The sequence below is a fragment of the Sorex araneus genome, chromosome 4 (assembly GCF_027595985.1).
Source record: "Sorex araneus isolate mSorAra2 chromosome 4, mSorAra2.pri, whole genome shotgun sequence".
Lineage (NCBI taxonomy): Eukaryota > Metazoa > Chordata > Mammalia > Eulipotyphla > Soricidae > Sorex > Sorex araneus.
In genome coordinates, this window is record NC_073305.1 from 112,824,121 (window position 1) to 112,850,384 (window position 26,264).

General features: G+C 41.6%; 1 protein-coding gene and 1 pseudogene across 3 annotated transcripts in view; one reads left to right on the top strand and one right to left on the bottom strand.

The window, feature by feature from the left end:
• SNX14 (sorting nexin 14) overlaps positions 1 to 19,426 on the bottom strand; it is a 61,041-nt gene extending 41,615 nt beyond the window's left edge. For all 3 annotated transcript variants that reach the window (XM_055135224.1, XM_012932098.2, XM_004605639.2), the window contains exons 1-6: positions 19,119 to 19,426; positions 8,925 to 9,045; positions 7,026 to 7,102; positions 6,862 to 6,940; positions 4,394 to 4,437; positions 2,127 to 2,214 (exon numbers count right to left, since the gene is read on the bottom strand). In XM_055135224.1, the coding sequence (XP_054991199.1) occupies positions 2,127 to 2,214; positions 4,394 to 4,437; positions 6,862 to 6,940; positions 7,026 to 7,102; positions 8,925 to 9,045; positions 19,119 to 19,267 (558 nt within the window). In that variant the 5' untranslated portion in view covers positions 19,268 to 19,426. The remainder of the gene's footprint in view (positions 1 to 2,126; positions 2,215 to 4,393; positions 4,438 to 6,861; positions 6,941 to 7,025; positions 7,103 to 8,924; positions 9,046 to 19,118) is intronic.
• Positions 8,198 to 8,580, top strand: LOC105942831 (40S ribosomal protein S12-like; annotated as a pseudogene).
• Positions 19,427 to 26,264: the final 6,838 nt, after the last annotated feature.

Sequence of the window (26,264 nt, forward strand, 5' to 3'; positions counted from 1 at the left end):
CTCGGAAAGCCCAGCAAGCTACTGAGAGTATCCTGCCCGCACGGCAGAGCCTGGCAAGCTACCCGTGGCGTATCTGATATGCCAAAAACAGTAACAAGTCTCACAATGGAGACATTACTGGTGCCCACTCAAGCAAAATCAATGAACAATGGGACGACAGTGCTACAGTGCAGTGCTACATACACAAACACACACACACATATACAGAGTTATAGGGGTGGGGATCATTTGTTTGGCGGTCATAATCAGCAGTTTCAGGACCTACTCCTGGCTCTGAACTCAGGTATCACTCCTGGCCATGTCAGGGGAACATACGAGGTGCCAGGGATTGTACCAGGGTCAGCTGAATGCAAGACAAATACCCTACCCACTGTACTATCTCTCCTGCACCTATATATAGATCTTATCTATATCCCCAAATCCCCACATTTCACATTAAAATATGTACCTTATGGATCTTTCGCATGTGTATATATATGTGTGGTTGTGTGTGTGTGTGTATATATATAAATATATATACACATATATATAACTATAAAGTTTTAAAGCACTAAAGCACTGTATTCTTAAACCATACTAACAAGATAGTTTTCATAACCATCTTAAAAGACTGTACAGTGTAACAAGACATTTATTACTGTTTTTTCTTTCCTAATTTGAAACAGAGTTGAAAAAATAACAAAAACAAAAAAGCTAACACAGTTAAATTTAACTTTCTTATCATGGAATTTTCTCATGCCTCTGATAAAGGCAAAATATGGTATGTAGAGTATTGTGGCAGACGACAGCCTTTGAGGTAGAGGCTTTTGGCAATTTATTTTAGGTTTCTGTTGTCTTTTGTTGATATGTACATGTAAGTCTTCAACCCATCCTCACTAACCTACATAATCACCACAATTTTCAACCTTTACACTGAAAACATATCTGTGGAGAATGATGTAATCTAGTATTATCCCAAAATAGAATACCTTCAGGCATCTGAAAAACAGGATTTATCTTGTTTGGGCTGTTTTTCAGTTAGTTCTGCTTTTCTTTCCGCCCCCCCCTCCCCCCCAGAGAGAGGGTGGTGTGAGCATACCCAGCAGTGCTCAGGGCTTACTCTTAGCTCTGTACTCAGGGATCACTCTTGCTGGGGCTGAGGGTACCACGTGCAGTACCAAAATCAACTTGGGTTGATCATATGTAAGACAAAAACCCTCCCCACTAAGTAGCTCTCTGGTTCCAAGAAGATTCAACTTGTAAGCTAAATTAAAAGTTCATTTTCACATAATTTTAGCAAATACAAATTTATGGTCTCAAGGTAATGATAAGTTAGTGGCTATTAGTGGATATTTTTCTTTAATGTATTTTAAAAACCAACATAAAGAAATGTCAAGAATAAAGCTTCTTGGGGCTAGAGCGACAACACAATGGGTAGGGCGTTTGCCTTGCATGCAGCCCCAGGTTCGATTCCCAGCATCCCATATGGTTTCCTGAGCACCGCCAGGAGTGATTTCTGAGTGCAAAGCCAGGAGTAACTCTTGAGCATCGCTGGGTGTGACCCAAAAAGAAAAAAAAAATAAAGCTACTTGAGGCTGGAGTGATAGTACAATGGGTAGGGCATCTGCCTTGCATGCGGCTGAACTGAGTTTGATCCTCAGCATCTTATGTCCCCTGAGCACCGCCAGGAGTAATTCCTGAGTGCAGAGTCAGGAGTAACCCCTGAGCATCACTGGTGTGACACAAAAACAAAACAAAACAAAAGAATAAACTATCAGGGTCAGAGACATAGTACAGGGGTAAGGTACTAGCCTTGCAAAAGCTATCAACCCAGTTCAATCTCCGGTAACATATGGTCCCCCAAGTAGGCCAGGAGTGACCCCTGTGTACAGAACTAAAGGTATGCCTTGAGCACAGCTGGGTGTGGCCAAAAAAAAAAAAAAGAACATGGTACTATGAATAAGATGACCCTCACTAATCTTTGCCCTTTAACTCCTGTAAAAATTAGAAAAGTTAAGCAACTTTCTAGAAATCAGTATGGTATAAACCCATTTATCTCTCAAAACAGTGACGCAAAGACAGACTTTCAAAAATATTTTTAGCAATGATAAAGCCCAAATCCCCACATTTCATATTAAAATATGTACCTTATGGATCCTTCGTATTAAGACAGATGCAAAAAACCTTAATGTAATTCTCAGTTCATCAACAAAGGACTCATCATCTGTTACATCCCTTAAATTGAGGAGAAAAGCAAACATTATAAGTTAAGGGAAATACACTTACTTTACTTCTAGAGACTAAGGAAAAGCAAAATCTAAACCTCCCTTGTATTGTTAACTTATTTTTAATATACAAATAATACATCACATTATAAAAGATAAAAATGGAGATCCTGAACTAGTAGATGAACCCTTGTATGAAAAAGTGAACTGTGTCAACCAGACTTCCTACTATTAACTCAAGACAAGATGCTATTACAGCAGCAATAGCTATACTAAAGAGAAAATACGTATTTTAACATTTATAAATAGATTTCCTCTCTGAAGAGTGATAAAAGTGAGCTGCAAGGGGGCAATAAACCAGGATTCATTTTATAAAATTTCTCACCATCAGCTTTCTCAAATGGCAAATGGCCATATTTAAGACAGAATTCAAAAATTCATGGGGCCAGGGGGCTGGAGAGATAGCACAGCGGGTAGGGCGTTTGCCTTGCACGCGGCCGACCCGGGTTCAAATCCCAGCATCCCATATGGTCCCCTGAGCACGGCCAGGGGTAATTCCTGAGTGCAGAGCCAGGAGTAACCCCTGTGCATCGCCAGGTGTGACCCAAAAAGCAAAAAAAAAAAAAAAAAAAAAAATTCATGGGGCCAGACAGTACAGTGGGGAATGTGCTTGCCTTTCATGTGGTCCATCCCAGTTCAATCCCCAGCATACCATTATCATCCCCTGAGCCTGCCAGGAGTGATTCCTAAAAGCAGAGTGAGGAATAACCTGTGCCCCCACCCAAAAAAATTCACATAGTTTTTTGTTTTTTTTTTTTTTTTTTTTGGCTTTTTGGGTCACACCTGGCGATGCACAGGGGTTACTCCTGGCTCTGCACTCAGGAATTACCCCTGGCCGTGCTCAGGGGACCATATGGGATGCTGGGATTTGAACCCTGGTTGGCCGCGTGCAAGGCAAACGCCCTACCCGCTGTGCTATCTCTCCAGCCCCAAATTCACAGTTTTTAAAGAAAATATATATACATTTATCATTTTAAAAATTAAAAAATTCAAATATACTGAATCAATGCAGAATTATGGTAAGATTTCTTTCAGATTTAGTGTTTTCTAGAACCTGCAAGGCTTAGGATATTTTGGGGTATTCTGTTTGGGGAGAGAGTTGTTAGTTTAGGGGGAGCCACACCCAACAGTGCTCAGGGCTTACTCCTGGCTTGTGCTCAAAGATCACTCCTGGCATGAGCTTGGGGGACCATAAAGGGTGCCAGAGATTTAACCCAGGCTGGATGCGTGGAAAGCACTACACCCACTATACTGTTTCTCCAGCCCTGGCTTAGGCCATTTGTATATCTATTGAAAATAAGCAAAAGCAAGTTACTTTGTAAAACTAATTTAATTTCCAGGAAAAATGCTATTGAAATTGTCTTTCAATTAGATATAGTAACGTACGTGTGTGTGTGTGTGTGTGTGTGTGTGTGTGTGTACACACACATACACACATATACATAATGGCTGTTATGTGCACTATAGGAGTGAAGGGAAATTTCACGTTACCAAAAAAAGATGGAAGGGGAAGTGGGTAAGAATTTTGAAAGCTGGGGCTAGAGCAATAGCACAGGGGGTAGGGTGTTTGCCTTGCACGCGGCCGACCCAGGTTTGATTCTCAGCATCCCATATGGTCCCCTGAGCACTGCCAGAGTAATTCCTGAGTGCAAAGCCAGGAGTAACCCCTGTGCATCGCCAGGTGTGACCCAAAAAGAAAAAAAAATTTGAAAGCTGTTTTCACTTTGCTATTACTAAACTTAACTGGTTGGTTGTCTATATCAGCACTACTCAATCTCTTTTACACCTGCCATATATACTAGCCCAGTGGACTGGCAGTTACAATCAAGGTGGTAGATGAGTGGTTTTTAATCCTTTCTAAACCTGCAAACCAAAATCAGTCTGTGGACTGGTGGAGAAAGACCACTGGTCTATACAGTGGCTCTTAACTAAGGACAATCTGAATACATTTTCTGTAAGAAGGGGAACTATTAGCTACTGAAAATCCTATAAAGTATAAAATAGCCCACTATATTAAATAATTACATGGCCTAAAATGTCAATGGTTCCAAAATTAACAGCCTCCTAATTGTTAACAATCTATAACAAAATACATTATTGGTTCTTTGTACTTAAGAGAAAGGACATACCTGTACCATGGATAGACAAAGTTTTCCAACACTAATTCAAGAACCTGCATAAAAATTATTTTTAATAAAAATAAAATTATTCAAACAATTCTGGAAAAATAAAATATACCACTAAATATATTAGTCAAGAAAAAATTTATTACACCAAATACTGACACTCAATACCATGTTTTGACATAACAAGCGTGTGGCTGTCCATCTTACACAGTCATTGTGATGAAGAGAATGTGTTTGGAAAATGATTTTTAAAAAAAACACCAAGAATGACATATTGCTCCTTGATATTTTAGCTGATATCAAGTATAGGATGATACACACATTTCTAAGTATTATCACAAGAATAAAAAAATTAAATAACTTTGTCCTGACTCTGAAGTTCTAATGGGGAAAAAAGTGCTATACAAAGAAAAATAGTAACAACCTAGTCCTTTGTATTTCTAACTTTCTCTGTAAGTCAATAGTCCCAAAATAAAAATGAAAGAAAAAGTAGATAAAAATTATTTTAAGGGGCTGGAGCTACAATGTAGCAGGCAGGGCAGGCAACCCAGGTTCGATCCCCTGCATCCCATATGGTGCCCCAGGCACCACCGGGAGTGATTCCTGAGCACAGAGCCAGGGGAGTAATCCCTGCGCACCACCAGGTGTGGCCCAAAAGCCAACTAAAAGAATTTATTTTAAAAAGAGTCCAAATTAAGTGCCAGTGTTTAACTTTGAATGGAGAACAGTGACCAAAAGGGAACTTCTGAGGTTGATATTATTCTGTTATTCTTTTGTGGGAAGGACTTGGGTAGGGAGATTCACAAAGGGCAATACTTGGGAGACCATGCAGTGCTAGGAATGAACAAGGAGCTCCTGCATGCAAAGCAGGTATTTCAGTCCTTTGAGCCATCTCCCAGGCCACAATATTTTGTTTCTTTACACGGGAGTTAATGACTTAAACATGTAAATTTTGTAAAAATGTTAGCTGTACACTTAAAATCAGTATTAGTTCTGTGTGAAAAAAAGGAAAAAGAAAAAAGAAATGGTCGTTGTTAAACTTTCCAATTTTTGAGTTTGGGTATAGAAACATGTTTTAATTTTTTAAATGATGAGGTAAAGGGCTAAAAAAATTAGCAGGTAGGGCACTCACTTTGTATGCACCTGACCCGGGTTCAATCCCTGACATCTAATAAAGTCCGAGTATCTCCAGGAGTATTTCCTAAGTGCAGAGCCAGGAGTAACTCCTGAGCATCATCAGATATTATTTAAAAACAAAACAAAAAAAGACCCAGTGGGCAGTTAAGTTTTAAAAACAGTAGAAATGGTTGGGGAAATAGTCCAGTGGCAGACCATTATGTCAAGCACATGCAAGGTGCCACTGGGAGTAACCCGAGCACAGAAGCATCACATGGTGTGACCCAGAAAAAAAAAAAATCCGACTTTCTATTGTCTTATAAGAATTACTATTAGGGCACCTGCCATGCAGCAGCTGAGCCAGGTTTGAGCCCCAGCACCCTGTAAGGTCCCCAGAGCCTACCAGGAGTGATTCCTGAGCACAGAGCCAGAAGAAGGTTCTGAGCACTGCTGGGTATGACCCCAAAACAAAACAAACCAAAATATAAATAACTAGGTAGGGCCAGAGATATAATACAAAGGTTAAAGCACTTCCCTAGCAGGCAGCCACAGCTCTGGTTCAAACCCTACCAGTACATATAGTCCCCAAGCAATACCAGGTGTGGTCCCAAATGTAGAACAAAAACGAAAAAACAAAAAATGAAAATAAAAATAAATAACAGGCAAGCATTGCTTTCTTTGGCTAAAAGATCCATTTAAAGAGACAATTCAAAAACATTTTTAATTTATCACTCGTTACATTTGTGTGCTTCTGTGATGTGAAGGATTATTTTGCCTCTTGGATCACACCTGATACTGGCTGGGACCACAGAGCAACACTGTCATTCCTGGAAGTACTTTGGGAAACAAAATGTAGATTTCTTAATAATCAACTACCCAGCCAAAAACTAATTAGACAACTTAATAAGATGTTCCATGATGGACTGGAGAGAGAGTACAGAAGTTAAGGCACATCTTGCACGTGGCAGAACCCTTATTTGATCCTAAGAGAACCACAGAGATAGGAGTGGTTACCAACAGGTGTGGCCCAAAAAACAACAAAACAAAACAAAAATGTTTCATGGGCTGGGGCTAAAGTACTAGTATGGAGCGATAGTACTAGTATGACAGTATTAATATGGCAGGTAGGGTGTTTGCCTTGCACACGCCCTATGGGTTCAATCCCCGGCATCCCATATAGTCCCCCAAGCACTGCCAGGGGTCATTCCTGAGTGCAGAGCCAGGAGTAAGCCCTGAGCACTGATGGCTGTGACCCCCCACCCAAAAAAAAGCCAAAAAAAAAAGTTTCATGATTAAATTTACATAGGTACTTAACATTTTACATTTGAGTGTATGTGGCATATTAAATCTATTACCTCTGAAAGGGATGCATCCACCTTAGAAGAAATTTTCAGGTCTAGCCATGGCTGGTAGTTTTCAAGTAACAAGGCAGGTCTAAAAAAAAAATCAGACAATTAAATCTTTTGAACCTAAAATATAATTGGGAAGATTAACAAATAAAAATGCTGATATAACTTACCTATGTCGTTTACATTTTACTTTACCACAAACAGCACAGCTACGACCTTGAGGAAATAATTCTTGAACTCCTAATTGCTAAAAAAGAGAAATTTAAGGAAGAAAAAGTTTATCTTTATATACCACCTTTACTAACAAAAATAAACCTTTAAAGAACTCAAAAATGCATAAATTCAGGACATTTTTTATTCCTGTCTGTTTAGATACTGAAACAATACTTTGTAATACATAACAATTGCAAACTAAACTATCAACTGACGAACATATCGAATGAAATGTTTTATGATAATTAAGACAAACTTCTAAGTTTAGAATTAAGGTGAACTGAGGCCAGAGCTATAGTACAACAGGCAGGGCATTTACCTTGCATGTGGGTTTGATCCCTGGCATCTCATATGGTCCCTGAGCACTTCCAGGAGTGATCCCTGAGTGCAGAGCCAGGAGCAATCCCTAAGCACTGGCAGATATGCAGTTCTGCCCCCTCCAAAAAACAATTTCTTAATTAAAAATAAAACTAAGGTGAATTGTTATGGTTCTATAACTATGAATGTCAATGTCAATGTCAATTTTAAAGTGATATTCTAGTGGAAAGAAAAAGGAAAAATATTTTCTATTTCTCTCAAACCTCAACTTCAATGGGAAAGAAGATAAGTGATAAGCTATTAAAGTGCCAGACTGATTATAGGCAACACCGTCAGCTGAATTGCCTCTGAGTGAAAATGCCATCAAATCTGAGTAGTACTTTGGATAATTATCAAAGATTTCAAATCCTCATCTACTGACTATGGACTTTACCTACTAGAGAAACATTCAATATCCTACTCCTTTACCAAATTTCAGAAACACAAATTGCTTTGACTAAGCAAACTATACATTGTTTCTATGGAGCAAATGGATTAAAAGCGTTAGATAATTTAACCCAGATTCCCTAATTGCATTTGTGCCTGAAAGTCACTTGGAAAGCTTTTAATTAAAGTATTGATTACAAGGTTTAATTGTAATCATTAAAATTTTAAATTAATTTAACAAATGTTGATTACAAGGTCCTGACCCAAAATTATTCAATCAAAATCTCCTCTTTCCCTGCCACCATGGAACTGCACAGTGGCAGAGGCTTGGGTGCATTCAAGATTCCACTGTACTTGTAATCCACCACCAAGGTCATAAAAAGGAACTGCTGCTAGAGGTGTAATGGACAAGTGCACTGCTTTACAAGAGGTGCGGAAGACTGCTCTCATTCACAATGATATCACACAAGGAGTTCCCGTAAAATTGCCAAAGCCTTAGAAATGCCAACCCATCTTTGTGTGCTTGCATTTAACTGTGATGAGTCTATGTATATCAAGTTGTGAAGAAACTTCGTGCTGAAGGGTCAGATCAACCCCACTAAGGTAGATGATACAAGAAACTAGGGGAATGGATCAGTCTCTATAAAATTGACAAAAGGAAAACCCTGTAAAGTGGTTGGCTGCAGTTGTGTTGTAATTAAGAGACTCTGGCAAAAAAACACACAGGCCAAGGATGTCACTGAGGAATATTTCAAATGCAATAAATGAATAAATAAAAATTTGAGTTCTTAAAAAAAAAATCTGACAACAGGGTCTAGAATCTACTTTTGTAAGATTCTACTAGCAATCTCTATCATATAATCAGCTTCAGGAACCTACGTTTTTATTTACTGCCTAAAAGTTACTATTAGATAGACCACACTTTAAATTGTGAAATTCAACTTTCTGGTAACTCTGGATTTTGTTTTACAGATCCTCCTAGGAGAACTACATAAACACATATGCAAACTTCATTTTGAGTGTTTTCTAATGTCCTCCATTATTAAACAGATCTTTAAAATCACTTCTTTAACATGCTTTCAATTCACTTAAAGAGAACATATAAAATTTACCTTGGGTTTATGTTTTATTGTGAAGAATATATTTGGTAAAAGAGAATCAGGTCCTAATGAGCAGTAGAATGTGACAACTCCAGCAACAAATGACCAGAAGATCATTAGAATATGAAAATACCTTAAGAATAATGAAAACAGTTATCAGAATTTTAAAAAAAACTAGTACTCTTTTCCTACATTGTTTTAATAAGCATTTAAGCAACTACCCTATCAGATTGAAGCAATTTCTCTAACCAAGGTTTTCTACATTTATTAACCTTAAGAACCATAGTGAATGCTATCAAGATTTTCATAAAGTATAGATAAGTGTTCTCAATACAATTTGGTACTTATTTTGTTTAATATATAAACTACCTATACTTCTACATTCTAATAATAATATAACCACCAAAATTATTTCTCGTGATATTAAAAAAAATTTACCAAGTGCCTACTTTTAGTGCTCAGCACAGTGCTCAGCAATGAAGATGAGAGAGAAAAAGAGCAGGGCCAATGTCTCTATTTGCATAGAAAATACTAATAGGTATATCCAGTAAACAAACAAAGCACTATGCAATGTGACTGTATGTTCTATAATGGCAAAGAAAGAATTTATGATATGAGAACATCATACGCAGAATATACAACTCTATCTAAAAGTACAGAAAGCTTTTCCACCACTGTTAGAAAGTAGTGTTTAAGGGAAAAAACTAAAAATTGAATGAGAGACAAAAGAAGACAGGCTAGTAAAGTGGAGCAGAGAAAGGGAATTCAAACATTAGCAAGTTACTGAAAAAGCTGAGCACAGTTCGAGGAAAGAAGTGGCTTCAAGATTATGCTGACAGCAAACACCAAACAAAAACCAGATGATATAAATCATGTTAAAATGTCCCCCTATATGGGTAGCCCTAACATTCTACTGTTCTGAAAATACACAAAGTTCAGTTAACAATATTTTGTGAAATATCAGCTCCCCAACAACACAATTCAAATTCCAATCACCATATGCTGTGAGATGAGAATGAAGAGACAATCTACAAAGGAGGTGGTAATGAAAGTACTGGCTTTATTTCAAATCTTGGTTCTATGTCTCGCTGAGACCCAGTTAACTCTCCAGTGTTTTCTGCACTTACATAACCATCCAAAAGACGGTTGCTAAATCTATTGTAATTTGAATTTGCTAGCTACCATCAAAAGTCCTAAGCAAATCCTGTGAGACAGTGAAGTTTTAAGATTTTTTAAAATTAAGTTTTACGAAGGGGACAGGAGATGCCTCAAAAGGATGGCACATATGCCTTGCTTACAGCTAACCCTGATTCAACCACCTGCACCATATATGGTATCCCAAGCACCAACAAAAGTGATCCCTGAGCACAAAGCCAGGAGTAAGTCCTGAGTCCTGCTGGGTGAGGAAAGAGTAGTAAGTAGAAAATCAAATTTTGTGACCTATGATGAAGTGATTCACAGTGTAAATCAATAGTATGATAAAAAAAAAAAGTCTGTCAGGCAAAATACCAGCGATCACTACCAGAGTCCACAAAAAGTGAGTTATCTCTATGTGGAGTTGTCCTCTGTGTGATATAATAGAACAAACAAAGCCCTGCTAAAGTATTTTTGCAACAAAAAGCAAAATTTAATTTTAAATCCAACTGAAGACTGGAGAAATAATATAGCAGCTAGGACACTTGACTTGCACGTGGTTGACCTGCATTTGATCCCCAGCACCACACCAGGATTCCCTGAGCCCTGGCAGAGTGAACCATGAGCAGAGAGCCCCAAGCATTAATGGGTGTAGCCCCAAATACAAAAATAAATAAAGGAAACTAACTACTCATAAACTAATCCCTGCCTACAAAAAATATTGAGGTGAGAATTTTAAAAAAGAGAAAGAAATGCCAGTAGCAACAGTACATGGGCTTAAAGAACCAGCCTCACACAAAGTTTTTTGTCAAAGAGTTCAAATTGTCAGTGTCGCACAATGCCACAAGAGCAGTCCTGACAGTTTTGCTGTTGGAGATACCCAGCTGAAAAACTGCCAGCCATATCAAAGCCAGTGTGCACAAGCACCACAATAGCAGGGGAGGCCCAGTGAGCACTGCCACTACAAAGATGTACACGCACAATGGACAACCCCTGTCGAGCAGTACAACCATGGCTGTGTGCTTCAACATGCCAGGGTGAGCACATATGGATGCACTACAACTAAAATAAGAGTAGGGGCTGGAGTGATAGCACAGCAGGTAGGTACGGCCAACCTGGGTTTGATTCCCAGCATCCCATATGATCCCCTGAGCACCTCCAGGAGTAACTCCTAAGTGCACGAGCCAGGAGTAGCCCCTGTGCATCGCCGAATGTGACCCAAAAAGAAAAAAAAAAAAAAGAATAAACCTCATGCACATCACGCAAGCCCCACAGATAAAAAATGGGTTAGTACCAGAGTCAGCCAAGGAGCATTCCCTAGGCACTGCTTTATCATCATCAAGTGGAAAGACAAGGGGGAGAGGGAATTTTAAAAAAATCACCATGAGGCTGGAGCGACAGCACAGCGGATAGGGCATTTGCCTTGCATGCAGCCGACCTGGGTTCAATTCCCAACATCCCATATGGTCCCCTGAGCACCGCCAGGACTAATTCCTGAGTGCAAAGCCAGGATAAGCCCTGTGCATCACCAGGTGTGACCCCCCAAAAAATAAATAAAAATTAATTAATTAATTAGAAATCACCATGATGAAACCATCAGTCAAATTCAGAATATGAATATGACCCAGTTTCTAAAAGAAGTCAATGAAGAGAGAAGCAGGTGAGGAGGCATGTTTTGGATCTAGGTTGACAATGCCTTCTTTATAAGTCAAATACTAGCTGCTTTTGTATGGCCCTCAAGCTAAGGAAACATTTAAATGTTCAAAGGTTTGCTTTTTTTTAAAGGAAGCAGGTCTTTGGGACAAATATTATGGGGGTTAAGGCACTGGCCTTGCACGCCATGGACCCTGATTCATCCCCACCACAATCATCCCAAGCACTTCCAGGAGTGACCACCAAGCAAAGAGCTAGAAGTAGCCTATAAGCAATGTCTAGCATGGTATAAACCCCAACCAAAAACACACCAAATGGGACCAGAGATACAGAAAGGATAAGGTGTCTGCCTTGCATGCAGCTGACCAAGGTATGATCCCTTGCACTGTATATGGTTCTCCCAGACACCTGGAAGTGATCCTTGAGCACAGAGCCAGAGGTCCTTTGCACGGCTGGTGTGGCCCAAAATCAAAACAAACAAAATACTTTGCAAACTCTTGTTCTAGATTATAAGAGATATGAAAAAGCAGCTAACATAGTGAGTAGGCCTTACTTAGTTCCTGATTAAAGCAAAAGTGCAAATTTATACACTTTAGGAAATATTATAGTAGCTTTTTGATATTAAATAACTACTGTTAATTAAGATTGTTATCTTCAGGTTTTCTGTAGAAATGATTTTTTTAAAGAAAGAAAATTAAAAGTTTTAAAAACATGCAATATATGGTTGATGTCTGAGCTGAGTGATTAGTGCTAAGAAGTTTCTTGTACTTTTACAGCTTGGAAATTTTCTGAACTGATAACCTTAAAATAATTTCGAAACATTTAATAATCAGTGCTTGAGGTGAGGGATGGGTCAGCAATAGATATCTGGCTTACAGGCATAAGGTTACAAAATTCAATCACCAGCATCGTTCTGGTACAACTGCTGCTTCAGCATGTCTGGTGCCTTAGCAGTGTACAATCACTGCAGTGGAGAAGAGGAAGGAAAGGAAAGGAACCTGATAATTAGATGAACTGGGAAGAAATAAAGGATAAAATTAATAAGGCCATTAAGGTCTAAAATAATAATGAGACAAAAAATTAAGAAAATCATATCCTAAAAAAGGCAAGGGTACTTGGGATCTATAGCCTAACCAGAAAAGGCTTATAAAAAGGTAGAGACAGGTTTGCTCTTGAAGCCTTTGCTCATTCTCCCCTGAACACATATCACTTGCTTGTCTCTATGTCTGCTCGTTTTTTCCACTCTAGAGGAGCCCAATGTTCTTTAGAATATTTACTTCCTCGGGGCTGGAGCAATAGCACAGTGGGTAGGGCATTTGCCTTGCACGTGGCCGGCCTGGGTTCTATACTCAGCATCCCATATGGTCCCCCGAGCACCGCCAGGAGCAATTCCTGAGTTCATGAGTCAGGAATAACCCGTGCATCACCGGGTGTGACCCAAAAAGAAAAAAACAAAAAACAAAAAAAATCACCGGGTGTGACCCAAAAAGAAAAAAACAAAAAACAAAAATGAAATAGAATATTTACTTCCTCTTTTTCGCTCTTCATGACTTCCTATGAAAATTCTGCTCAATAAAAGCTATTGTGTTCACTCCTCCCCCCCCCCAAAAAAAATTAATAAAAAAGGGAGACCAATCAAACACTATATCAAAGAGAAAGAATAGATATATGGGGGCAGAAACATAGTACAGAGGGTAGGGTGTTTGCCTTGCATACGGCCAACCCATGTTCAATCTCTGGCATCTCATATCTCATATGATTTCCCGAGCACCATCATAAGTAATTCCTAAGTGCAGAGTCAGGAGTAACCCCTGAGCATTGCTGAGTATAACACAAAAAGCCCCCCCAAAATATATCACACACAAAATATATCATATATATATATGAATGGATAAGAATGCAAGGGGAGAGTGCAAGGGGGATTGGAGAGATAAGTACAGCAAGTAGGGTACTTGCCTTTCACATGGATGACCCGGATTTGATTCCCAGCACCGAATATAGTTTACCAGTCTCAAGGAGTGATTCCTGAGAGCTGAGACCTAGGCACCAATGCTGAGAACTGCCCAAAATCAAACAAACAAAAATCCATGGATAGAGTTGGGAAGGGGCAGAGAGACAGTCAAGGTCCTTGCTTACAAATGATAATCAGTTGCATTCACATCACACAGTTCCAAAGACAGCCAGAAGGAATCCCTTGGCACCCCTTCACCCCATAAAAAAGAATGTGTTTAAGTAACAGGGGAGATAGCACAAAAGTCTAGAGCACATCTAGCTGCGAAGGCACCTGCTTTCATGGCTGGCACAGCATGGTTTTCCAAGTATCACTTGACCATCTTGTATAGCCATGGTGGTCCCCTGCTCTACTGGGGAGATTCCCATTTCACTTAAAAAAAGAAAAAGAAAGAAAGAAGCTGGGGAGATAATATACAGTGGGCAGGGTGCTTGCCTTGCACACAGAGGACAAATGTGGCCCCTGAGCCCCACGAAGAGTGATCCCTGAGCACAGAGCTAGGAGTAAGCACCACCAAATGTGGCCCAAAAACAAACAAAAGAATAAATTAAGGTGGGGCCGGAGCAATAGCACAGCGGGTAGGGCGTTTGCCTTGCACGTAGCTGACCGGGGTCCAATCCCTAGGATCCCATATGGTCCCCCAAGCACCGCCAGGAGTAATTCTGAGTGCAAAGCCAGGAGTAACCGCTGAGTATTGCTGGGTGTGACCCAAAAAGCAAAAAGAAAAAAAAATTTTTTTAAAAAGGTAAGGTTAATATTGGTACCAATCTTATTGTGTTGTAAGAATAAGAGACAAATCAACTTCAAACATTTAATGAGAGAACATTCTATGAGCTGAGTCACTGTCACTGTCATCCCATTGCTCATCGATTTGTTCAAGTGGGCACCAGTAACATCTCTCATTGAGAGACTTATTGTTACTGTTTTTTGGCATATCCAATATGCACAGGTAGCTTGGCAGGCTTTGCCGCATGGGCTCGATACTCTCGGTAGCTTGCCGGGCTCTCCAAAGAGGGGTGGAGGAATCGAACTCAGGTCGGCCGCGTGAAAGGCAAATGCCCAACCGCTGTGCTACGAGCTGAGTACATCCTTGTATTAACCAAGTAATCATCAAATATTCAAATCTTGCTATTTATAGATGAGGGAATGTGACAGATGAAAGTCAGACCACTTTTCCAGAGCCTGGAAATGTTTCCAGAGCCTGGTAATGGTTTACTGGTAAATGGAGGAGACAGAATCAAATTTTTATAGAAAAACTTTCCAATTTAAATTGTTCAACTACTGCTTGGCTTGCTCTTCAAGCACCTGTTCTCCCTTGAAATGTTATCTCATTTGCTTGCCTCTATGTCTCTTTGCTTTTCCACTCTGGAGAAACCAAGTTCTCTCTTAAACACATACTTCCTCTGTCCCTCTCCCCTCACATTTGCCAAAATATGTTCCAATAAAAACTCTTACTTCATATAAAGAAAAAAAAGTTCAACCACAATAAAATTGTATCAATGATTAATAAAAACCCTTTTTGTTTGTTCCACACTCCTCCCTACCCGGTTGTGCTCAGGGCTTACTCCTTGCTCAGTGTTCAGAAATTGCTGCTGGAGGGGCTCAGGGGACCGTATGTGGTGCCAGGGATTGAATCCCTTTCATCCCAGTGCATGAAAAGCACCTGACCAGCTGTACTATCTCTGAAACCTACATGAAACGTTAATAATATACTAGGCATAAACAGTTACAAAGTGTTTATTGCTAGTACCTTATTGAAATTAATTTAATACTCAACATTCAAATGGTCAAATATACAAGTCTGTAGAATTTTTTTCTCATACGTCTAGTTTATCCTAAAATATTGAACAGATGAGAGCAGTACAGAATTTAAATATATATGATATGCTTTCCAGTTTTTTAATATTTTTTAAGGCTTTTGGGCCACCCCCAGAGACTTTACTTCCAACTCCGTGCTCATTCCTAGATGTGTTCAGGGGACATGTAGCACTGGGGACTGAACACAGGCATCCAGAATGCAAAGCATGTATTCCAGTCCTTTGAGTTATCTCCCTGGTCCAGTGCTCTTTTACAAATCACTTATAATGGTCAAAAGGTCATATTCATTTCTCTTTTCACAAGCCCATAATCAATTTATATGAAAGAAAAATGTGTATAGTAGGAGCCAGATAGATAGTACAGCATGTAGGCCAACCTGGGATCGATCCCTGGCTTCCCACAAGGTCCCCCAAGCCCTGCCAGGAATAATCCATGAGCCTACAGAGCCAGGAGCTAAGCCCAGAGTACCAATGAGTATAACCTAAAAACAAAACAAAAAACAAAACAAACATATATGTTAAATAACACTATGAAATATCGTTATGTATATGAGTGCAGGGCTATTAAAAAAGATTAACTTCAAAATGTTATTGCAAGTATCATCATCTTCATCATCATCATCATCATCATCATCATCACTGTCATCCTGTTGCTCACTGATTGCGGGCACCAGTAATGTCTCCATTGTGAGACTTGTTACTGTTTTTGGCATATCAAATACACCATAGGTAGCTCATTAAGTATACAATGGAAAACTTCAAATCTCTGCATTAAACAGTGAAAATTTTAAACAAAATTTCTAACATTTCTAAAATTTGGCTGGTTTTTTAAATACACCTGTGCAGTACTGAGTGAAATATGTATGTAGAAATCATTTACTAATAATAAGTATAAACTGTATCTGCACATTCTTCTCATGCCTTGGGCCACACCAGGGTCTATGCTCAGAGGTTGTTCCGAGGGGTGCTCAGGAACCCATGTGGTGAAGGAATAAAAATGGAGTCAGCCACATGCAATGAAAATGCTAAGGGAGAGACAGGGAAGAGAAAGGTAGGGGGAAGAGATTGATTTCTGAGATGTTCCCAGTGTGTGACTTCTGAGATGTTCCAGTGTGTGTGACTTCTGAGATGTTCCAGTGTGTGTGATGGAAAGAGTCAACTACATGCAATGAAAGCACTATAGGGAGTCTGTGTGTGTGTGTGTGTGTGTGTGATTTCTAAGATGTTCTGTAGTGTGTGTTGCTGCATGCTCAAGCACTTTACGCCCCCAATGTATCTCTAGCTATGTGTATATGTGCATGTATGTCCAAGCGCTTTACCCCCTATATTATCCCTATGTGTAATAGCTGAGATGTAGCCAGCATTTCACACTCCCAAGAGAAAAGACATTTTCTTATATGACAACCTTTCAGAAATAAAACATGTCTGTGCATACATGTGACCAGATATATTTTAAAACTATGCAGGGCCAAAGTGGTAACACAGCGGTTAGGGTGTTTGCGTTGCACTCAGCTGACCCAAGTCCAATCCCCAGCATACTGTATGGCCAAGCACTACCAGAAGTAATTTCAGAGTGCAGAGCAAGGAGTAACCCCTGAGTATCTCTGGGTGTGACCCAAAATGCCAAAAAACTTAAAGAAAATTATCATACAATATCCATTGCTGTATACTTTCCAAAGGCTTTTAGGATACACCTAACCATTCTTTTATTCAAGGCAGTTCCATGATTTTTTTTTTTTACAAACTTAACTTTGGCCCATACAAACAGCATAACAACCCTGAGCACATGCTTTGCACGCTGGAGACCAAGTTCCATCCCCTACATACCACTGTGTCCCCTGAGTACGAATCAGGAGTGTTGCCTGAGCACTAAGTGCCCCAAAACCAAACTTAAAAATCAAATAGTATTTATCTTTAGTTTGACCTTGCCATTCCTTCCTAGTGTTTCCTGGGACAGTATCTCAGGGTTTAATAATGCTCCTCCTCTCAGCTACATCCTTAGGCTCATCTGGACCATTTAAAGTCACTTTTGCAAATAACATACAAAAACAGGACTATATCACATACTAAAATTATTTCACTCATAAGCCACACCACCCATGGACTACATATTTTCTCTATACATGGTAAAAAAAAAAAAAAGAGCCCGGAGCAATGATACAACAGATAGCACATTTGCCTTACACAGTCTCAGGTTTGATCCTCCGCATCCCATATGGTTCCCCTAGCACCACCCAGAGTAATTCCTGAGTGCAGAGCCAGGAGTAACCCCTGAGCATCACCGGGTCTGACCCAAAAAATAAATAAATAGAAATAAAATGCAGAGTGCCTAGATCACACACTGTGATTAAGTAGGTGAGCTTGTAGATCTGGTTCAACCTGTTCCTTCACAGCTGTCACACGCCACAGCACAGATCGCCAAAGCACAGATCAAAGCAGTGAACCTGAGCGGCAGGGAGGGCGCTTACCTTGCACGCGGTTGACCCAGGTTCAATTCCTGGTATTCGATGTGGTCCCCCAACTACCAACTGGAGTGACAAGCTGAGCACTGGGTCAGGGTCAAACCCGGAGCACCGCCGCATGTGGCCCCAAAACCAAAGATCAAAGAACCCCTGGACGCAACAATAACCATGTAAGATTCCATGGCCACTTCCCAGGCGACGGGCAGCAGAAATCCTCCCACTAGTGTTAAGGATTATTCTCAATCTCTCACCTCCGACCCCTACTGATCAAATATCGGGTGTCCCAAGCAAAGCTCATTTCCCAGCAAACGACCGAATCCTACTGGGACCTAAAAATCTTTAACCCCTGAAACCAATAAGCCGGAAGGCTACAACTCCGACTTGCATGCCAAGTCACAGGCAGTGGCGACTTTAGCGCGAATAACAACAGTATTTAATAATAATAATAATAATAAATAACAATAAACCTTGTTACTCCATTCCCAGGAATGCCTCCAGGTCCCGAGTGGTGGGAAGGGGCATTCTGCGACGTGCGCGGGTGACAAGGGGCGCGATGGTGACAGGAACGGTGGCGAGAAGCCCGCGCAGGAGCCCTCGCTGACAGCCCAGAGGTCTCCCTCGTCCCCTCAGCGCGGCAACTTCCCTCGACGGCCCCCCAACGAAGAGCGAAATGAGCACCCCGGGGAAGGTACCTTGGAAGCGGGCTCCCGTCGGGACCAGGAGTGGCCGCCGCCCCCGGAACGCGGAACGTTCCCCGCTTCCCCCCCAGGCCCCCGCCCCAGCCCCGCGCGCCCGAGCGCAGGGCGTGCGCGGGGCCGAGCGGACGGCCGCGTCCGCGGGACTCTGAACCCCGCTCGCCGGCCGCCGGCGCCGCCCCGCCAGACTCCCGGAAAACAGCGACAAACGAGGCGGCGGCGCTCAGAAACAACTGGGTGCGAAGAAGGAAGGGACAGGCACCAGGAGACTCGGCGGACGACGCGGTAGAAGGGGAAAAGGGGGCCGGGCGGTTGGGGGGAAGCCCTGTGCCTCCCGGCCGCATTTCCGGGCCCCGCCGCGGTCCCTGAAGGCCCGGCCGCCGGCCTAGCTCCCGCCCGCGCGCCTCCGGCCGGCCCCGCACGGCCACCCGTACCTGTTGAGCAGCAGCGAGGCGGCGCTGAGGAACAGCAGCAGGCAACAGAGGCAACAGAACAGCGGATACTGGCGGCAGAGCTCGCGTCCCACGTCCAGCCGGAGCCGCTGTTTCAGCTTCTCCGCCGTCGCCCGCACCCAGGGCACCATCTTGGCCGACGCTTATGATTTGGAGTGCGTCAGCTTGTGAAGCCCAAGGCTAAAGGACCCCCACATCCCTCAGCGGCCGCAGGTCCGCCGCACCGGCGGACGGACCTTCACAACCACCGACCGGTGGACCGTCCGCCGGCGACAGTCCCCCGAGGCCCCGCCCCGCCCCCGCACGTCCCCCCCCCGACACCGCTGCGTCGCGCATGCGCGCCAGCGTAACTCCGCCCAGCAGCATCTGGTAGGCGGTGCTGCAGCAAAATGGCCGTCCGGTGTGACCGAGGTCATCACCCCCTCACGCTGTGCCCTCGCGTCCTGCAGCTCCGCCCTCTTCGCTAACAGCTGTGTGCGGACCTTCCCAAGTGTTTCCGACACTTCCAGCCCCGCTAACCGTCCCTTTTCGGAAGTCCAAGGGGGCAGTTCTAATCCTGCAGTATCCAAGAACCACCTGTATTGCGAAGGGGGTAAGGCTGTACGCCTGCATTGGGAAAAAAAAAATGGGGGCCACACCTGGACCGTAAAGACTATCGACACCCGGAGTGCGCGGAGTTACCTTCTTAGTGACCACTCCGCGGCCACCCTCCACTGGTCGCGTGACCTCTGCTTGAAGTTCGGACGAAGCTCGTGCGGAGCCCCAGCGAATGCTGACTGCGGAGTCGGAACCTTCCAGCCGCCCCCCGACCCTGCGTGCCCGCGGCCAAGGGAGGCAGAGCTGGTTCACACCATAGTCCAAGTTCGAACGCAAACTAGACTCCCCAAGGAGTCCCATAGGGCCACCTTTCTCCTAGCTACTAAGTCCCCACAGGGATGCATTCGAACGTCTGTGTTCGCAGCTACTCGGGAGAAGTAGGGAGATGCATACATAATAGAAAGTGCTTAGGGTGTGGAGTGCTTAGCTTGCAAAGGGCTAAACCGGATTCAATCCCCGACACCCCTATGGAAACCCAACCTGCGCCAGGAGTGATCTCGAAGTGCAGAGCCTGGAGTAAGTCCTGAGCACCTCCAGGTGTGGCCCTCAGTTTTTTTTTTTTTAAAGCTAGGCCCGAACTCCTGCAGATCTCCCACTTAGTGACCTGAATCAATCCTCTGATCTGAGTGTGCAGCAAAACCGAACCCTCGGTTAAAACCAGTTGAGATCGCCGGTACCTGAGCTTGAAATTACCGGCATAGTACTTACTCTACACCTGAATATTAACCTCCAATGTGCAGGGAATTGCTTTTTCAAAAACCCAAACAGGGACCAGAACAATAGTTCAGCAGGTAAGATTTTTGCCTTGGAGGCAGCCCGCCCAGGTTCAATCCTGACATCCCATATGGTCCCCTAAGCACTGTTAGGAGTTATTCCTGAGTGCACAACCTTAAGTAAGGCTGAGCACTGCTAGGTGTGCCCCTCCCCCCAAAAGCTCTATCTATGACAGGGAAAATCCAAGTACAATAAAATCCAAGTACAAAGTATAGATTTATGCAATGTATTTTAAATGCCATAATTGAAAATTTAGTGCACTTAGAGTAGTGCAGTAGGTAGGCAGTAACCCCTGAGCATTGCCAGGTGTGGCCCCAAAACAAAAGCAAAGCCCAATACTTGCCTGGAACTCAGCAGATCCTGGTTGGACCCCCTGAGCCCCGCTAAGAGTGATCCCTGAGCGCAGACATTAGAAAAAGCCCTGAACACCGTCATAGGTGGCCCAAAATAAATTTTAAAAGCACAAATTACCAACATGCGGTGTATTTCACAAGTATTTTTCCCTTGTTTTTATTCTGATTCCTGGATCATCCTTATTGGATCATACACCAATAGGTGTATGCTGAATTTTTGTATATCGGAAACCCACTATAGATGCACTTTTTTGAAACGGTGGGGGGAGGGGGGTTTGCTTTGCACAGTGCAAGTGATCAGTTCAGGTCCTCATACATATATTCATAATATATATTATATATGCAAAGTATGTTTTACCACTGAGTTACATATAATCTATATCCCAGTCCTGAAATAAAATACATTTGTTTCTCTTGAACAACAGCTCAAAAGCTCTTTAGGTTCTACTCAAACTGTCTCAGAGCCAAAAAAAAATTTTGGACTTGAAATTTCGTAACAGGGATAAGTATAATTAATCTTGGTTCTTAAACCAGTTCCATCTTCTCCTAAAACTGTTAACTTGATCAATCACTGCTGCATTCTCAACTCCAGAATAGTGATGTTCCACATTAAGTTTGAGAGGGTAAACCACATGAAAAGGTGCTTGCTGAATGTCTATGGACTGTACTTACTCAGTTTATATGGTTTTGGAACCACACCGGTCAATGCTCTGGACTTAACTCTGGCTCTTCACTTAGGGATCACTCCTAGAGGCTGGGAAGTAGGAGTTGTTGGGGAACCATTTTGGTGCAGGTGTGAGACACAAGCAAGGCAAATGCCCTACTCCCTTGTATTATAAGCTCTGGCTGGCCATAGTCAGTTTCACAGAGTGCAGGGCAAACACTTGCCTGACACAAAACACCCATGTTCAATCCCAATCACCCCATATGGTATCCCACACCAGCCAGGAGTTATCTTTTGAGCACAGAGCCAGGAGTTAGCAATAAGTACTGCTGAGTGTGGCCCAACTCCCCTAAGCCCTCACAGAAAAAGAAAACGTTCTGATATGGGATGTGACAAAAACCTGCCAAATCAATTAGCTTAAGCTAAAATTACACGAAGCCAAAGCTGGAAGATGCCTCTCATAAGGAAATTAAGTTGGAGCTGGAGTGATAGCACATCAGATAGGGCATTCACCTTCATTGTGGCTGACCAGGGTTCAATTCCCAGCATCCCATATAGTCCCCCGAGCACCACCAAGAGGAATTCCTGAGTGCATAAGCCAGAAGTAGCACCTGTACATTGCTGGGTGTGACCCAAAAAAGAAAAAAGAAAAAAGTCCAAGATGCAAGATATTATTCCTGAATAGGTTGTTCCTGGATAGTCCTATAACGTAGGCCGATAACCACTAAGCATTCAACATGTACTACTTTCAATAAAATTCCGTAATTTGAAGATTGCCTGAATATATTATACAACTAACACCTTATTACACATTAAGTAATTTGGAATGGGTTCGAGATATTTGTTTTTACGATAACATGACTAGTAGGAAATTTTTGGTTTGGTGGCCACCCTCAGTGGTGCACAGGAGTTAATTCCTAACAGTTGCTCAGGGGTACTCTGGGCAGTGCTCAGACCATGTGTGCAGTGCAGAGGATTGAACCTGGGCCTCCGCACAACTCCCTAGCTCCTGAACATGTTCAGATATGTAACAGCTTGCATTATGTTACTACTGCCAGACTGTTATCTGTGAATTGAATGTACACGAAGTACAGATCTTTATAAATGACAGTGCTACAGTGTTACATTCTGAAACTATGCAGAGCAAAATATAGTGAATGCATTAACTGAAGGGTTGACAAACACCAAAGTATCTCAATGTTTTAATATTTAATATTTATTGAATGACAATTTAATGTAAGGCACTGTACTAGATGTGATGGTAGATAATGATTTAGCACCATTTTTTTTTTTAAAAAAGAACAGGTTTTATCTGAAAGTTCTGAGGAAGGGGAAAGAAAGTAACCCACACAGGAGAGAACACAGACTTCTCCAGAGCGGAGAGAGAGCCCCAGTACACATCCAGAGTTAAAGAGCGCATCTCAGGAGGGGAGACATGGGCGATATGCACTCTTGATAGCCAGGGCAGGCCACACACATAACCAACACTTATGCTTGGCCAGCACATGTGCTCCTCCTATTTTTCTGACCTCCAAAGGCTTATAATCTAGCCTTCACACATCGAAGTAATCCCTGAGCACTGCCAGGTGTGGCCCCCAAGAAAACAAAAAAATAAAAGTAACACAGGGCATATTTATAAATAAAGTTCTTTTAATTAATTATAAATTATCAAAGTAATTTTAAATTGTATGTGAAAAGCTATTTTTCAGCTGAGAATCTCTGGGAAGCCTTCTGAGAAGACAATTTTAGAGAAATTTAGAACTTTTCGTATTTATGAACATTCAGAAGTCATTCAGCACAAGGCAAGTTTTGTTGGAGAGGAGATGCACCCTACGGTGTACAGGACTTACTCCTATAGGACTTACTCCTAGCTCTACAATCAGAGTCCTACTCTGGGCAGGGCTTGGGGGGACCATACAGAGTTGCTGGGGATTGAAGCCAGGTCAGGTATTTCCAAGGCACCTTACCAGTGTACTATCTTGCAGGCAGGCAACGTTTGTTTAAAAGATGATACTTAAACCTGATTTCCCTCCACCACACCATCAAACTATGCAAGGTATTTTTCAAGTTAGCACAATTAGAAAAGATGGTGCTGAATACTTCACTGATGACCCTGAATATAAACCTAATTTTAATATGTTGAGGGTCTTCTTTGTATAACACTAGTGTAAGAGGATGTTTTTTTTTTCTCTCATCACTCCCTGCCCCATCATTTCAGTGCTTCTCAAAGTACCCCTCTAAAATTTGAAACAGGCTCTATCACAAAAGAAGCCATCTCCAAGTTATTTTCCATCTCAAAGATTTATTCTGAAGCTCTTTTCTTTTCTTAATTCAATTTCCTAATAACTCTTCTCCCTAAAACTTATTCTGATTATTGATCAACCTCTAAATAATAATACCAGCTGAAGGAATCACTGACTGGCCTTCTCAAAGAAAAATTCCTTTGGGTGAGGGATGTAGCAGCAGGACAAATGCCTTGTATATGTTAATTCCGGAGTTCATTTCCAAGTACCACCGAAAGTAAGAAATTTTCCTTGGCCCAGATGACACTGGGGATAAGGTGCTAGACTTGCACATTGACATCATGGTCCTCACGGTCCACTAAGCTCTGGTAACAACTCCCAATGACAGAGCCATAGTAGCTATTAGTATTGCTGGGTGTAGCACAAAAGATTTTTATCCAGCACAAAAAAAAAAAGGGGGGCGGGGGGACTGGAGTGATAGCACAGAGGGTAGGGCATTTGCCTTGCACACAGCTGACCCAGGTTAGATTCCCAGGACCCCATATGGTCCCCGGAGCACCACCAGTAGTAATTCTTGAGTACAAAGACACGAGTAACCCCAGTGTATCGCTGTGTGTGACCCAAAAAAGAGGAAAAGAAAAAAAAAGTTCTATTACACTTTTCTGTTGTTGGTTTCTGCATTTGAAATTATCAAATTTATCTATTATTTTCATCTTTAAACTTTTTGTGGCCATGAAGTAAAATCTCCAATGAGAAAGAATCACAACTTTATAAAGACAGTGTCAAGAAGAACACTATCCTCTGAAACACTCTTTTCAGGCCAGGAGACTTTACAGCCAGTGGGTGTGTCTTGCACATGGACAATTCCAAGTTCCATCGCCAGCATCTCATATGGTCCCAAAGCCCACCAAGAAAAACCCCTGAGCACAGAACCAGGAGTGAGCCATGGAGTATGGCCCCAATAAAAAAACATTAAAACTGGAAAAGCACTAATCCTAACAACTACTGATGTCTTGTCTACTTTTTCAAGTTGCCCTTTAAGTAAAAATTCCACTACACTAGATTTCTTATGTTTATTAAAGCAACTTCCTTTCATGAAACAAATGCTAACTACAGACATGTTTAAATGCAGCTTTCAACTGACCAGTAACTTCTGAAGACATTTTGGAAAAACTCTAAGATACAAAAATTAACATTTTGACATGGTGCCTTCAATCCATAATACATCTAGGCTTGGCTCAAATTTATGAAGATAATGAATACTGGTATTTCAATTCTAGGTCTAGGAAGGTTACTACGAAATTAACTAAAATCAGTATCTGTCTTTACTAAACCTAACCAGGGGCACAGATCAGCAGTAGATGGAGTACTTGCCATTTCATGTATGAAGTCTAAGTGCTGGGAAAGATTGCTCAAAAGGAAGAAGCAATGCCCCACAAGCATCACTGTGTATCATTACTGAGCCTGAGCACTGAAACATTGGGCTGGCTTGAATCAGTGTCAGGAGGAGTGGCACTAGACCTCCCAAGAATTGGTGGAAACCCCTATAAAGTAAGCCCAACAGCAAGGTAGCAACAAAGGTCCAAAGGCAACATAATGAGAACTGACCACACAACTGAGAGGGGATTGGAAGATGGACAAGTTGGGGTCTTTGGAAGAGGGAAATGGGTACAATGTTGATGGGTATAGTCGTTAAATTATGTACATGAGAAACAATACAATATTATAAACCAAATTACCAAATTAAAAGTTTTAAAATAAAAAATAAAATAAGCCCAACATACTATATTTAAGAGGAAACCGTGAATCATTTGAGAATCTTGGCAATTATACTGAAAAACAATGAATGAAAAACTCCCTTTACAACCTGAGTTACTATTTAAATTTATAATTTCTTCAACTCAGATGAACATGGCACATATTATTCAATACACAGTTGAAGATATATCCTCATGTACTCAATGTAATTAAAAACTCTACCCCAGATGTTCAAGGTAGGTCTACCCAACTTGTTTTATAAAACCCCATATAATAAGACAAATTTTACTATAGATTTCTTTTTTAACTGAATCACTGTGAATTACAAAATTACAAGGATATTAATTGTTTCGGGTGTATAGTTTCAACACCAATCCTTTCACCAGTTCACATCTTTATTACTGGAGGCTAAGATGAAAGTACTAAAACTGCTATACTTTACAGAATATTTATAAAATTCTGTAACAGTGTCTATAATAGATATTAACAAGACGGAATTAACTTCTATAGTTTCATTACTGAGACCAATTACAAATAGCTCTAAGTAAACAGTCCCCTTTTAAGAATTAGGTTTTTAAATACTCTATTCTTAAAATGGCTTATCTATATGTTCAACCTTTTCAAGTTTAATAACTATTTTTCTCCACTGTATGAAGCAATTATTTGGGGGACAGAGGATGGAGTGGAGGAATGGGGAGGAGTAGCACCCAGGAATGCTCAGGAATCACTCCTGGTGGTA